The sequence below is a fragment of the Amyelois transitella genome, chromosome 20 (genome assembly GCF_032362555.1).
Source record: "Amyelois transitella isolate CPQ chromosome 20, ilAmyTran1.1, whole genome shotgun sequence".
Taxonomy (NCBI): Eukaryota; Metazoa; Arthropoda; class Insecta; order Lepidoptera; family Pyralidae; genus Amyelois; species Amyelois transitella.
Window position 1 is genome coordinate 1 of NC_083523.1, and position 15,000 is coordinate 15,000.

Consider the following 15,000-nt stretch of genomic DNA (forward strand, 5'->3'; position numbering starts at 1 on the left):
AACCTAACCTAACCTAACCTAACCTAACCTAACCTAACCTAACCTAACCTAACCTAACCTAACCTAACCTAACCTAACCTAACCTAACCTAACCTAACCTAACCTAACCTAACCTAACCTAACCTAACCTAACCTAACCTAACCTAACCTAACCTAACCTAACCTAACCTAACCTAACCTAACCTAACCTAACCTAACCTAACCTAACCTAACCTAACCTAACCTAACCTAACCTAACCTAACCTAACCTAACCTAACCTAACCTAACCTAACCTAACCTAACCTAACCTAACCTAACCTAACCTAACCTAACCTAACCTAACCTAACCTAACCTAACCTAACCTAACCTAACCTAACCTAACCTAACCTAACCTAACCTAACCTAACCTAACCTAACCTAACCTAACCTAACCTAACCTAACCTAACCTAACCTAACCTAACCTAACCTAACCTAACCTAACCTAACCTAACCTAACCTAACCTAACCTAACCTAACCTAACCTAACCTAACCTAACCTAACCTAACCTAACCTAACCTAACCTAACCTAACCTAACCTAACCTAACCTAACCTAACCTAACCTAACCTAACCTAACCTAACCTAACCTAACCTAACCTAACCTAACCTAACCTAACCTAACCTAACCTAACCTAACCTAACCTAACCTAACCTAACCTAACCTAACCTAACCTAACCTAACCTAACCTAACCTAACCTAACCTAACCTAACCTAACCTAACCTAACCTAACCTAACCTAACCTAACCTAACCTAACCTAACCTAACCTAACCTAACCTAACCTAACCTAACCTAACCTAACCTAACCTATCCTAACCTAACCTAACCTAACCTAACCTAACCTAACCTAACCTAACCTAACCTAACCTAACCTAACCTAACCTAACCTAACCTAACCTAACCTAACCTAACCTAACCTAACCTAACCTAACCTAACCTAACCTAACCTAACCTAACCTAACCTAACCTAACCTAACCTAACCTAACCTAACCTAACCTAACCTAACCTAACCTAACCTAACCTAACCTAACCTAACCTAACCTAACCTAACCTAACCTAACCTAACCTAACCTAACCTAACCTAACCTAACCTAACCTAACCTAACCTAACCTAACCTAACCTAACCTAACCTAACCTAACCTAACCTAACCTAACCTAACCTAACCTAACCTAACCTAACCTAACCTAACCTAACCTAACCTAACCTAACCTAACCTAACCTAACCTAACCTAACCTAACCTAACCTAACCTAACCTAACCTAACCTAACCTAACCTAACCTAACCTAACCTAACCTAACCTAACCTAACCTAACCTAACCTAACCTAACCTAACCTAACCTAACCTAACCTAACCTAACCTAACCTAACCTAACCTAACCTAACCTAACCTAACCTAACCTAACCTAACCTAACCTAACCTAACCTAACCTAACCTAACCTAACCTAACCTAACCTAACCTAACCTAACCTAACCTAACCTAACCTAACCTAACCTAACCTAACCTAACCTAACCTAACCTAACCTAACCTAACCTAACCTAACCTAACCTAACCTAACCTAACCTAACCTAACCTAACCTAACCTAACCTAACCTAACCTAACCTAACCTAACCTAACCTAACCTAACCTAACCTAACCTAACCTAACCTAACCTAACCTAACCTAACCTAACCTAACCTAACCTAACCTAACCTAACCTAACCTAACCTAACCTAACCTAACCTAACCTAACCTAACCTAACCTAACCTAACCTAACCTAACCTAACCTAACCTAACCTAACCTAACCTAACCTAACCTAACCTAACCTAACCTAACCTAACCTAACCTAACCTAACCTAACCTAACCTAACCTAACCTAACCTAACCTAACCTAACCTAACCTAACCTAACCTAACCTAACCTAACCTAACCTAACCTAACCTAACCTAACCTAACCTAACCTAACCTAACCTAACCTAACCTAACCTAACCTAACCTAACCTAACCTAACCTAACCTAACCTAACCTAACCTAACCTAACCTAACCTAACCTAACCTAACCTAACCTAACCTAACCTAACCTAACCTAACCTAACCTAACCTAACCTAACCTAACCTAACCTAACCTAACCTAACCTAACCTAACCTAACCTAACCTAACCTAACCTAACCTAACCTAACCTAACCTAACCTAACCTAACCTAACCTAACCTAACCTAACCTAACCTAACCTAACCTAACCTAACCTAACCTAACCTAACCTAACCTAACCTAACCTAACCTAACCTAACCTAACCTAACCTAACCTAACCTAACCTAACCTAACCTAACCTAACCTAACCTAACCTAACCTAACCTAACCTAACCTAACCTAACCTAACCTAACCTAACCTAACCTAACCTAACCTAACCTAACCTAACCTAACCTAACCTAACCTAACCTAACCTAACCTAACCTAACCTAACCTAACCTAACCTAACCTAACCTAACCTAACCTAACCTAACCTAACCTAACCTAACCTAACCTAACCTAACCTAACCTAACCTAACCTAACCTAACCTAACCTAACCTAACCTAACCTAACCTAACCTAACCTAACCTAACCTAACCTAACCTAACCTAACCTAACCTAACCTAACCTAACCTAACCTAACCTAACCTAACCTAACCTAACCTAACCTAACCTAACCTAACCTAACCTAACCTAACCTAACCTAACCTAACCTAACCTAACCTAACCTAACCTAACCTAACCTAACCTAACCTAACCTAACCTAACCTAACCTAACCTAACCTAACCTAACCTAACCTAACCTAACCTAACCTAACCTAACCTAACCTAACCTAACCTAACCTAACCTAACCTAACCTAACCTAACCTAACCTAACCTAACCTAACCTAACCTAACCTAACCTAACCTAACCTAACCTAACCTAACCTAACCTAACCTAACCTAACCTAACCTAACCTAACCTAACCTAACCTAACCTAACCTAACCTAACCTAACCTAACCTAACCTAACCTAACCTAACCTAACCTAACCTAACCTAACCTAACCTAACCTAACCTAACCTAACCTAACCTAACCTAACCTAACCTAACCTAACCTAACCTAACCTAACCTAACCTAACCTAACCTAACCTAACCTAACCTAACCTAACCTAACCTAACCTAACCTAACCTAACCTAACCTAACCTAACCTAACCTAACCTAACCTAACCTAACCTAACCTAACCTAACCTAACCTAACCTAACCTAACCTAACCTAACCTAACCTAACCTAACCTAACCTAACCTAACCTAACCTAACCTAACCTAACCTAACCTAACCTAACCTAACCTAACCTAACCTAACCTAACCTAACCTAACCTAACCTAACCTAACCTAACCTAACCTAACCTAACCTAACCTAACCTAACCTAACCTAACCTAACCTAACCTAACCTAACCTAACCTAACCTAACCTAACCTAACCTAACCTAACCTAACCTAACCTAACCTAACCTAACCTAACCTAACCTAACCTAACCTAACCTAACCTAACCTAACCTAACCTAACCTAACCTAACCTAACCTAACCTAACCTAACCTAACCTAACCTAACCTAACCTAACCTAACCTAACCTAACCTAACCTAACCTAACCTAACCTAACCTAACCTAACCTAACCTAACCTAACCTAACCTAACCTAACCTAACCTAACCTAACCTAACCTAACCTAACCTAACCTAACCTAACCTAACCTAACCTAACCTAACCTAACCTAACCTAACCTAACCTAACCTAACCTAACCTAACCTAACCTAACCTAACCTAACCTAACCTAACCTAACCTAACCTAACCTAACCTAACCTAACCTAACCTAACCTAACCTAACCTAACCTAACCTAACCTAACCTAACCTAACCTAACCTAACCTAACCTAACCTAACCTAACCTAACCTAACCTAACCTAACCTAACCTAACCTAACCTAACCTAACCTAACCTAACCTAACCTAACCTAACCTAACCTAACCTAACCTAACCTAACCTAACCTAACCTAACCTAACCTAACCTAACCTAACCTAACCTAACCTAACCTAACCTAACCTAACCTAACCTAACCTAACCTAACCTAACCTAACCTAACCTAACCTAACCTAACCTAACCTAACCTAACCTAACCTAACCTAACCTAACCTAACCTAACCTAACCTAACCTAACCTAACCTAACCTAACCTAACCTAACCTAACCTAACCTAACCTAACCTAACCTAACCTAACCTAACCTAACCTAACCTAACCTAACCTAACCTAACCTAACCTAACCTAACCTAACCTAACCTAACCTAACCTAACCTAACCTAACCTAACCTAACCTAACCTAACCTAACCTAACCTAACCTAACCTAACCTAACCTAACCTAACCTAACCTAACCTAACCTAACCTAACCTAACCTAACCTAACCTAACCTAACCTAACCTAACCTAACCTAACCTAACCTAACCTAACCTAACCTAACCTAACCTAACCTAACCTAACCTAACCTAACCTAACCTAACCTAACCTAACCTAACCTAACCTAACCTAACCTAACCTAACCTAACCTAACCTAACCTAACCTAACCTAACCTAACCTAACCTAACCTAACCTAACCTAACCTAACCTAACCTAACCTAACCTAACCTAACCTAACCTAACCTAACCTAACCTAACCTAACCTAACCTAACCTAACCTAACCTAACCTAACCTAACCTAACCTAACCTAACCTAACCTAACCTAACCTAACCTAACCTAACCTAACCTAACCTAACCTAACCTAACCTAACCTAACCTAACCTAACCTAACCTAACCTAACCTAACCTAACCTAACCTAACCTAACCTAACCTAACCTAACCTAACCTAACCTAACCTAACCTAACCTAACCTAACCTAACCTAACCTAACCTAACCTAACCTAACCTAACCTAACCTAACCTAACCTAACCTAACCTAACCTAACCTAACCTAACCTAACCTAACCTAACCTAACCTAACCTAACCTAACCTAACCTAACCTAACCTAACCTAACCTAACCTAACCTAACCTAACCTAACCTAACCTAACCTAACCTAACCTAACCTAACCTAACCTAACCTAACCTAACCTAACCTAACCTAACCTAACCTAACCTAACCTAACCTAACCTAACCTAACCTAACCTAACCTAACCTAACCTAACCTAACCTAACCTAACCTAACCTAACCTAACCTAACCTAACCTAACCTAACCTAACCTAACCTAACCTAACCTAACCTAACCTAACCTAACCTAACCTAACCTAACCTAACCTAACCTAACCTAACCTAACCTAACCTAACCTAACCTAACCTAACCTAACCTAACCTAACCTAACCTAACCTAACCTAACCTAACCTAACCTAACCTAACCTAACCTAACCTAACCTAACCTAACCTAACCTAACCTAACCTAACCTAACCTAACCTAACCTAACCTAACCTAACCTAACCTAACCTAACCTAACCTAACCTAACCTAACCTAACCTAACCTAACCTAACCTAACCTAACCTAACCTAACCTAACCTAACCTAACCTAACCTAACCTAACCTAACCTAACCTAACCTAACCTAACCTAACCTAACCTAACCTAACCTAACCTAACCTAACCTAACCTAACCTAACCTAACCTAACCTAACCTAACCTAACCTAACCTAACCTAACCTAACCTAACCTAACCTAACCTAACCTAACCTAACCTAACCTAACCTAACCTAACCTAACCTAACCTAACCTAACCTAACCTAACCTAACCTAACCTAACCTAACCTAACCTAACCTAACCTAACCTAACCTAACCTAACCTAACCTAACCTAACCTAACCTAACCTAACCTAACCTAACCTAACCTAACCTAACCTAACCTAACCTAACCTAACCTAACCTAACCTAACCTAACCTAACCTAACCTAACCTAACCTAGAGAAGCACCGAAGACGCCCTCTATGACCTGTTACACCAAATACGTACTCATATTAAAAATAAAAAAATAGTAACGTTGGTGTCCCTGGATATAGAGGGCGCCTTCGATAACGCATGGTGGCCGGCGGTGAAACTGCGGCTGGCTGAGGAAAATTGCCCGATAAACATCAGGAGGACCATAGACAGTTATCTGGACAGCAGGAAAGTGACGGTCAATTATGGCGGAAGTAGAGCGGAGCGGGCTACTACAAAAGGCTGTGTGCAGGGTTCCATAGGTGGTCCCCTGCTCTGGAACCTCTTGCTTAATCCATTGCTGGTGGGACTGGAGCGGAGGGGTGAGTACTGCCAGGCATTTGCGGATGATGTGGTCATGCTCTTCGTGGGGGAAACAGCGCTTGACATCGAGAGACGTGCCAATGCCGCTCTCGCCTATGTCAGGGAGTGGGGTGCCCGAAACAAGTTGAGGTTTGCGCCACAAAAGACGAACGCAATGGTCTTGACGCGCAAACTGAAACATGACACCCCGCGCCTGAGCATGGGGGGGATAGACATTGGCATGTCCAAAGAGGTCAAGCTCTTGGGGCTCTGGATAGACGCAGCCCTGACCTTCAACGCCCATGTAGCATATACATGCAACAAGGCGTTGGCGATATATGGGCAGCTGTCCAGGGCCGCAAGAGTGAGCTGGGGTCTCCACGAGGACATTATCAGGTCCATATATACGGCAGTCATCGTCCCGATCATAACGTATGCCGCGGCTGCGTGGGCGCCTGCCGTCAATAAGCTTGGAGTGCAGAAGAGACTCAACATAGTGCAGAGGGGATTCGCTCAGAGGATGACCAGGTCTTACCGCACTGTATCCCTCAACGCCGCTCTGGTGCTGGCCGGTATCCTCCCCCTCGACCTCAAGGTGCGGGAAGCCGCAGCTCTGTACGAGGCGAGGAGGGGTATGCCGGTTCCGGGGTTGGGCGGCAGAGAGGTTGAACAAAGGGCAAAGTTCGCCGTACAACCGCATCCAGCGGAAACTATAGCGGTGCAGTTCCATTGCCTGGAAAGCCGGGCTGACGTGGACGCAAACAGCTCGTGGGAGGTTTGCGTCTACACCGACGGCAGTAAGATCGAAGACAAGGTGGGAGCGGCCCTATCCATCTGGGTAGGAGGCGTAGAAGCCAAAACCAAAAAACTGTCTCTGCCGTCGTACAGCACGGTTTACCAGGCGGAATTGTACGCTTTATGCGAGGCGGCGAGGTTTGCCCACAATAGCAGCAGGAGCACCTTTGGCGTCTTCAGCGACTCCCGCTCTGCACTTGAAACGGTAGCCGACAGCGGTTCCGCTCACCCTCTGGCCTTGGAGACCCGATCGCATATTAAAAATAGCCGGAATCAGGGCAAGATTATAAACCTTTATTGGGTTAAGGCTCATGCCGGGCTCCAAGGCAACGAGCGGGCGGACCAATTGGCAAGAGAGGCTGCTCTGCACTCCAAGCGTAAGCCGGACTATGACTTGTGCCCCGTTTCATTCGTGAAGCGACAGATAAGAGATCAGTCGCTTCGGGAGTGGAACGGGAGATACGTCAACGGCGAGGCGGCGGCGACCACAAAGGTATTCCTGCCGGATGCCATAGCGGCATATAAGATCGTTAGGGATTTGGGACCAAAGGCAGTGCTCACACAAGTCCTGACCGGGCACGGTGGATTCTCCGAATACTTGTACAGGTACAAGTGTAAGGAGAGTCCATCGTGTATATGTGACAGCACAACGGAGGAGACCCTCCTACATGTCATCCTGTCGTGTCCCGTGTATGAAAAGAATAGATTTGACCTTGAGCAGCAGCTGGGGTGTAAGCTGGCTAAGGAGAGTGTTAAGGAGATAATGGCGGATTTAGAAAAGAGAAATGTATTTTTAAAATTTTGTATAGAGGTAGTGCAAAAAGTTATAAAGAGAAACAAAACGTAATTTGGAATATAGAAATTTTTATAACAAACAAAGTAAATAAATAAAAATAAAAGTGATAAGTTAAATCAAGGAAAAAACAAAGACTCTGTCCCATGACCGAGGTAAATGGAGTAATACTATTATAAAAAAAAAAAAAAAAAAAAAAAAAAAACCTAACCTAACCTAACCTAACCTAACCTAACCTAACCTAACCTAACCTAACCTAACCTAACCTAACCTAACCTAACCTAACCTAACCTAACCTAACCTAACCTAACCTAACCTAACCTAACCTAACCTAACCTAACCTAACCTAACCTAACCTAACCTAACCTAACCTAACCTAACCTAACCTAACCTAACCTAACCTAACCTAACCTAACCTAACCTAACCTAACCTAACCTAACCTAACCTAACCTAACCTAACCTAACCTAACCTAACCTAACCTAACCTAACCTAACCTAACCTAACCTAACCTAACCTAACCTAACCTAACCTAACCTAACCTAACCTAACCTAACCTAACCTAACCTAACCTAACCTAACCTAACCTAACCTAACCTAACCTAACCTAACCTAACCTAACCTAACCTAACCTAACCTAACCTAACCTAACCTAACCTAACCTAACCTAACCTAACCTAACCTAACCTAACCTAACCTAACCTAACCTAACCTAACCTAACCTAACCTAACCTAACCTAACCTAACCTAACCTAACCTAACCTAACCTAACCTAACCTAACCTAACCTAACCTAACCTAACCTAACCTAACCTAACCTAACCTAACCTAACCTAACCTAACCTAACCTAACCTAACCTAACCTAACCTAACCTAACCTAACCTAACCTAACCTAACCTAACCTAACCTAACCTAACCTAACCTAACCTAACCTAACCTAACCTAACCTAACCTAACCTAACCTAACCTAACCTAACCTAACCTAACCTAACCTAACCTAACCTAACCTAACCTAACCTAACCTAACCTAACCTAACCTAACCTAACCTAACCTAACCTAACCTAACCTAACCTAACCTAACCTAACCTAACCTAACCTAACCTAACCCACCGGTCTGCTTCGAGCCGTCGTAGAGTGCAGACGTGCTCCGATGCGCTCCGCAAAATATTAAAAGCAAAAAATTTTTTAAGTGTGTACAAAGTTAGTGAAAGTGGAAATAAGTGCTCCCTTGTGTTCAGATCGTAATAAAGTGTACCTGGACTCCATCTACGTCTACGGTTGGACGAGGATTGAGAGGATTTTACTGGATTCGGCCACGAGTCTGTCTTCACTTCGAGATTGGGGGACGGCTCGGTGCCTGAAACCAACTACACACAAGACGGAACAACAAGACTAAGTGGATGTGCTTGGTCGTTGTGACAAAGCCGCTCTGGCCCATAAAATAAGTGCAGTGCAATATTGGGAGACCCACTCTTAGGTATAAGTACACTATTTACCTCGTGTCTAGTCCATAGTTAAGATTTTAAGAAATTGACTGGCGTTTTGCCTCCTTCCATATTTTAGTTCCTTTAAGTATACAGTAGTGTATTTATTTCTGTCCTTTTTCTTTACAACTTATACAAATTTATATTTTAACCTTGACAATGATGATTCGCACACCAAAATCTGTGTCATTTAAAGACACACCTACAGACCAAAATGCATTCCAAATATCACCCACCCAATTCAGTAGCCAGGGTGACTCCCCGTCGGACTCCCCCGTCAGATTGTCTTCAGAGGAGGAATGGGCGACCCCTAACAAGAGGAGCAGGTTCATTCAGTGCTTCCCAAAAACTCCCCTCCTAAAGGAAGAAAACAGACGTAAAATCCTGACGGACGACGATAGAATTGATCTATGTGTTAGCATTAGAAATCTCCTGGACGCAATTAGCGAAGAGGTCGAGTCTGCACTGAGACTAAAAAGAATAACTAAAGACTCAGTCAAAAGCAAGATCAGACAGGTAGACGACCTCGTGTGCGACCTGGCTGCGTGCCAGGAGCCAAAGAACATGACGCCGGGACAACGACCGAGTATAAGAACCCAGACCTCCCCTATCCCACAGCATGAGACCCAATTCGAAGAACTTAAAACGTACCTAAAACCCCTGGTGGATAAACTAGAAGAAAACGCAAGAAGTATACGGGAGATGAAGGAAACAATGGACCGCCAGAATCAAGCTGATGGAAGAACATCCACAATAGCCTCACATACCCCGACATACGCACAGGCCGTGGCTACTTCTCAGGAAAAGCCCGTCACCCTCCATTCCGTTATTGTCGACGACAAGACAGGAATGGAAACGGGTGACGTGGTCATGGAGCGGATAAGGGAAGTGGCAGGAGAAGGCGGGGATTGGGTGAGGATAGAAAGGGTGAGAAAGACGCGGGATAGGAAATTAATAATAAGTTGCGAATCAAAAGAGGGTAGACAGAAATTAAAAAACAGAATAGAAAAAATAAAAAATTTGCGGGTAAAAGAAGTTGAGAATAAAAACCCCCTACTCATCCTCAAAAACATGTTAAAAAATACCAACGAACAAGTTATATCAAAATTAACGGGGCAAAATTGCAAATTACTTAAGGATATCAAAGATGAGGAAAAAACTATCGAAGTGAAATTTAGAAAAAAGGCAAGAAACCCGCTGCTAGAACATACCGTAATTAGTGTTCCCCCCAAGCTGTGGCGCGCAGTGGTCGAGGCCGGCTCAGTGCGCATCGACATGCAGCGGATCCAGGCGGAGGATTACTCTCCGCTGGTCCAGTGTTCGATGTGCCTGGGCTACGGCCACGGCAGGCGCCACTGCAAAGAAAAGGTGGAGAGGTGCTGCCACTGTGGTGGCGAGCACCAGAGGGCTGTGTGCCAGGCCTGGATGGCGGGAGCCGTCCCATCGTGCCTGAACTGCCGCGCGGATGGAAACGAGGTGAGTAATCACAACGCTTTTAGTTCCGCGTGTCAGGTCAGGCAAAGGTGGGAGGCTCTCGCCAGATCCAGGATAGCATATGCGTAAGCATAAATTTTGTGGATCTTACCGGCGTGTCGTGGCTATTCCACATTGTTATATTGATGAAAATGTGTCATTAATTAGAGCAATATTTTAGGCATGCTACGGCACGTTGGTGGATACCCATTGTTATGTTTGCGCAACAAATACATGGGTGGCTCCGCACCAACGGATAATAATTATCCGTTGGAGCGAAGACACACATGGTTTGTTTATATGTTCATATGCTTCTACTATGTTTTATCATTTTACAAGTGTAACAAGATTTTAACAAAATGACAAAAGAAAATATGTAGATTATAGATATATAAGGGACATGTTTGTGTATATGACAATTGACCTAGATGGGTAAATAGTTAAGAGTAAGGCAATAAAAAATTACTATGTATACAAACATTTAAATACGTAATTTAACGTAAGTTTTAATAACAAAACAGATTTATTTTAATTATGACTCGTATACAATACAATGTAGAATTTATTTTAAACATAATGACAATTCATTTTTGATGTACCCTACAGTAAACTATTAACTATGTAGCAAATCAAGCGTATCATAGATAAAACAAGTAAATAATTATGATTCACAATTGACCAGTATCGGCGTATGCTTCGTATTATAAGTATGTAATAAGATAGACAATGTAAAAACTAAGAAATAAACAATCAAAAAACATAATAATGACAAGGAAACTTACAAAGTAATACTGCTCTGACCAATCCAACAAACAAGTGGTTGAATTTGTTAAAATAAGATAATGATAACATAAAAAAGGCAACAAGAATAAACTAGTTTTAAAAATGAGATTAAAGATATTAGATAAAATAAAAAATTGCACGATAAAAAGTTGTAATATAAAAAACTAACAAGCATAAAAGAAGCAGACTCTAAGAGTAGTATTAAGTTAAGTTTAGTTTTTCATACATAATGTAAATAAAATTGTTAAGCAATGGCTCTGTTTACGATAGAGGATACTGGCAATAAACTCCCCCTGGGTGTGGTGTAACACCCGGGGGAAAACTAAAAAAAAAAAAAAAAAAAAAAACCTAACCTAACCTAACCTAACCTAACCTAACCTAACCTAACCTAACCTAACCTAACCTAACCTAACCTAACCTAACCTAACCTAACCTAACCTAACCTAACCTAACCTAACCTAACCTAACCTAACCTAACCTAACCTAACCTAACCTAACCTAACCTAACCTAACCTAACCTAACCTAACCTAACCTAACCTAACCTAACCTAACCTAACCTAACCTAACCTAACCTAACCTAACCTAACCTAACCTAACCTAACCTAACCTAACCTAACCTAACCTAACCTAACCTAACCTAACCTAACCTAACCTAACCTAACCTAACCTAACCTAACCTAACCTAACCTAACCTAACCTAACCTAACCTAACCTAACCTAACCTAACCTAACCTAACCTAACCTAACCTAACCTAACCTAACCTAACCTAACCTAACCTAACCTAACCTAACCTAACCTAACCTAACCTAACCTAACCTAACCTAACCTAACCTAACCTAACCTAACCTAACCTAACCTAACCTAACCTAACCTAACCTAACCTAACCTAACCTAACCTAACCTAACCTAACCTAACCTAACCTAACCTAACCTAACCTAACCTAACCTAACCTAACCTAACCTAACCTAACCTAACCTAACCTAACCTAACCTAACCTAACCTAACCTAACCTAACCTAACCTAACCTAACCTAACCTAACCTAACCTAACCTAACCTAACCTAACCTAACCTAACCTAACCTAACCTAACCTAACCTAACCTAACCTAACCTAACCTAACCTAACCTAACCTAACCTAACCTAACCTAACCTAACCTAACCTAACCTAACCTAACCTAACCTAACCTAACCTAACCTAACCTAACCTAACCTAACCTAACCTAACCTAACCTAACCTAACCTAACCTAACCGATCCCATCTCTTGTGTACCCATACCCACTTGTGATACCTTGATCTCTTCGTCTTGACGCCGCCATCCATTCTGCATACCAGCCGTCTCCATATCCTCGAATTTTTCATACTATTTTGTCATTTTTCTTCTGTTACGATTTTTCAGTAGTTCAATCATCCATTTTTGTCTAAAAACCGAATTTTTTCTTCCGGACCCCCCCTTAAGTACTTCTGATTATTGTTCGGGCTGCCTATCCCGTCATTTTGAGCCATCCCCGGGCAAAATACGCGAAAAATTCGCCCCCCCGCCCACCCTAGTTTCATCAGCTAGGTAAGGACCGCTCGCTGACGTAAGTCGAAAGCGAAAATCGACTTTTTTCCTGAGCGAATTTTTTCGTTTTCGGCTATCGCTTAGTGTCGGTCCCGTCCTAGAATTAGTTTCTAAGTAGATTTAAACCCATTAAAAGCAATAGTTTTTATTTTTTACAGTTTGTTTTGGACTTTCATATCCGAATAAATTTCACTTACTCACCGACGAGACCATGGGGCTCACCCGGTCTCCCACCCGGAAGGAGGCGACTAATCGACCTCCCCCTGCACCCCCCAATCGCCCTTCGCGGTCTTCATCACCCGTGGCAGGCCATTCCAGGGCCTTCCTTACAACAGCTGGCCTCTCCGATCGCACTCGTGTGAATATTGCGCCCATTAGCGAGATGGAGGATGAGGATCTCCTAACCCCCAGCATAGATTTCCAGCTCTCCTCCGAATCAGACATGCCCCACCTTCGGTACATGTCTGACACTGAAACACCCGAAGCGAGTGACGCCATTGCCTCACAAACAACCACCAAAGTTGCGCCCGCTAAAAAACCAACCGCCACCAAGTCCAGCAAATCCTCCAGCACCATGATAATTGAACTGCCCGCTCGCTCCGAGGACGTGAAGAGTCTTGACTCTTTCATGACGGTAGTCACCAAACTCACGTACGCCATTAATAAAGCCGTTAACGAGGGAAAGAGCGTCACAGCCACCAACAAGCGGCTTATCGCGGCTGCGGCGCAGGAGATTCAGAGATCTGCGCAGGCGTTGGCAAAGATCAATGAGGCCGGGCCAACGGTCGCGATTGCGCCGGTTCCTCCGACTCCGGAGATCCTCCCGGATCAGAGCACATTGCTCTCTATTATTCGGGAGAGTATCCGCGAGGAACTTAAGGCCATGACGCCGACGACGCCAGCGCCCTCTCCACCAGCGCCTGTTAAATCCTTCGCCGCGGCCGTGGCGACGCCTTCCCCCAAGAGTATTCCTCCTCCTTCGCGCACTCTACCATCGATTATCATAAGGGCTAAGGAGTCTAGCGACACGCAGCCGGTTGTATACGACGTATGGAGGAAACACATTTCGTTCCGGAAAACAACATTCGCCCCCTCAAAAGTTAAACCCCTGCGCCAGAATAAGCTAAAAGTCGAGTTCGATACGAACGAACAACGCGATAATATCCTCCAGAAAGTCAACAGTATACCCGGTATCGCAGCAGAAGAGTCGAGACTCCGCCGCCCACTCATTATTCTCAAGGGAATTAGCAAAGAGGTCCAGAGGGAGGAACTGGTGGACATCATAAGCCACCAGAACCAAATCCCGCGCGAAGAAATCCGCCTTTGCTTCCTCCTGAACAACCGAAACGAGCGCTTCTACAATGCGGTGTTGGAGGTGGCCCCGGCGACCCGGCGCAGGCTGGTCGAAGGGGAGCGCGCGAATGTGGAGCACCAACGGGTGCACGTGGCGGACTTTAGCCGCTTCGTGCAGTGTTATAAGTGCCTGCAGTTCGGGCACACTAATAACAAGTGCACCGCAGAGTCCAACCCGTGCGCCCATTGTGGTTCCACTGAGCACCAAATAAACTCTTGCCCCGTTCGCGCCGATCCCAACAAAAGGTGTTGCATTAATTGCAAGTCTGTGCGTAGCGCCAACACTTGCCACTCTGCCACCGACAACAATTTATGCCCTCGTATAGTCAATGCCATTAAAGCTCTCCAGGACAGCACTGACTACGGCTATTAGCAACATGTTGGCCGCCCTCGACATAATGATGTGCCTCTAGTAGAAGGTAGAGCCCTGTAAACTTTAACGCCCTGC

At 43.4% G+C, this 15,000-nt stretch overlaps 1 protein-coding gene across 1 annotated transcript; it reads left to right on the forward strand.

Annotated features, from left to right (window-relative positions):
* Window positions 1-5,992: 5,992 nt before the first annotated feature.
* LOC132902981 (uncharacterized) lies at window positions 5,993-7,948 on the forward strand (the record flags this gene model as incomplete). The annotated part of the gene is made up of 1 exon (XM_060950103.1): window positions 5,993-7,948. A coding segment is annotated over one exon (1,956 nt), but the record flags the coding sequence as incomplete, so codon positions are not given.
* Window positions 7,949-15,000: the final 7,052 nt, after the last annotated feature.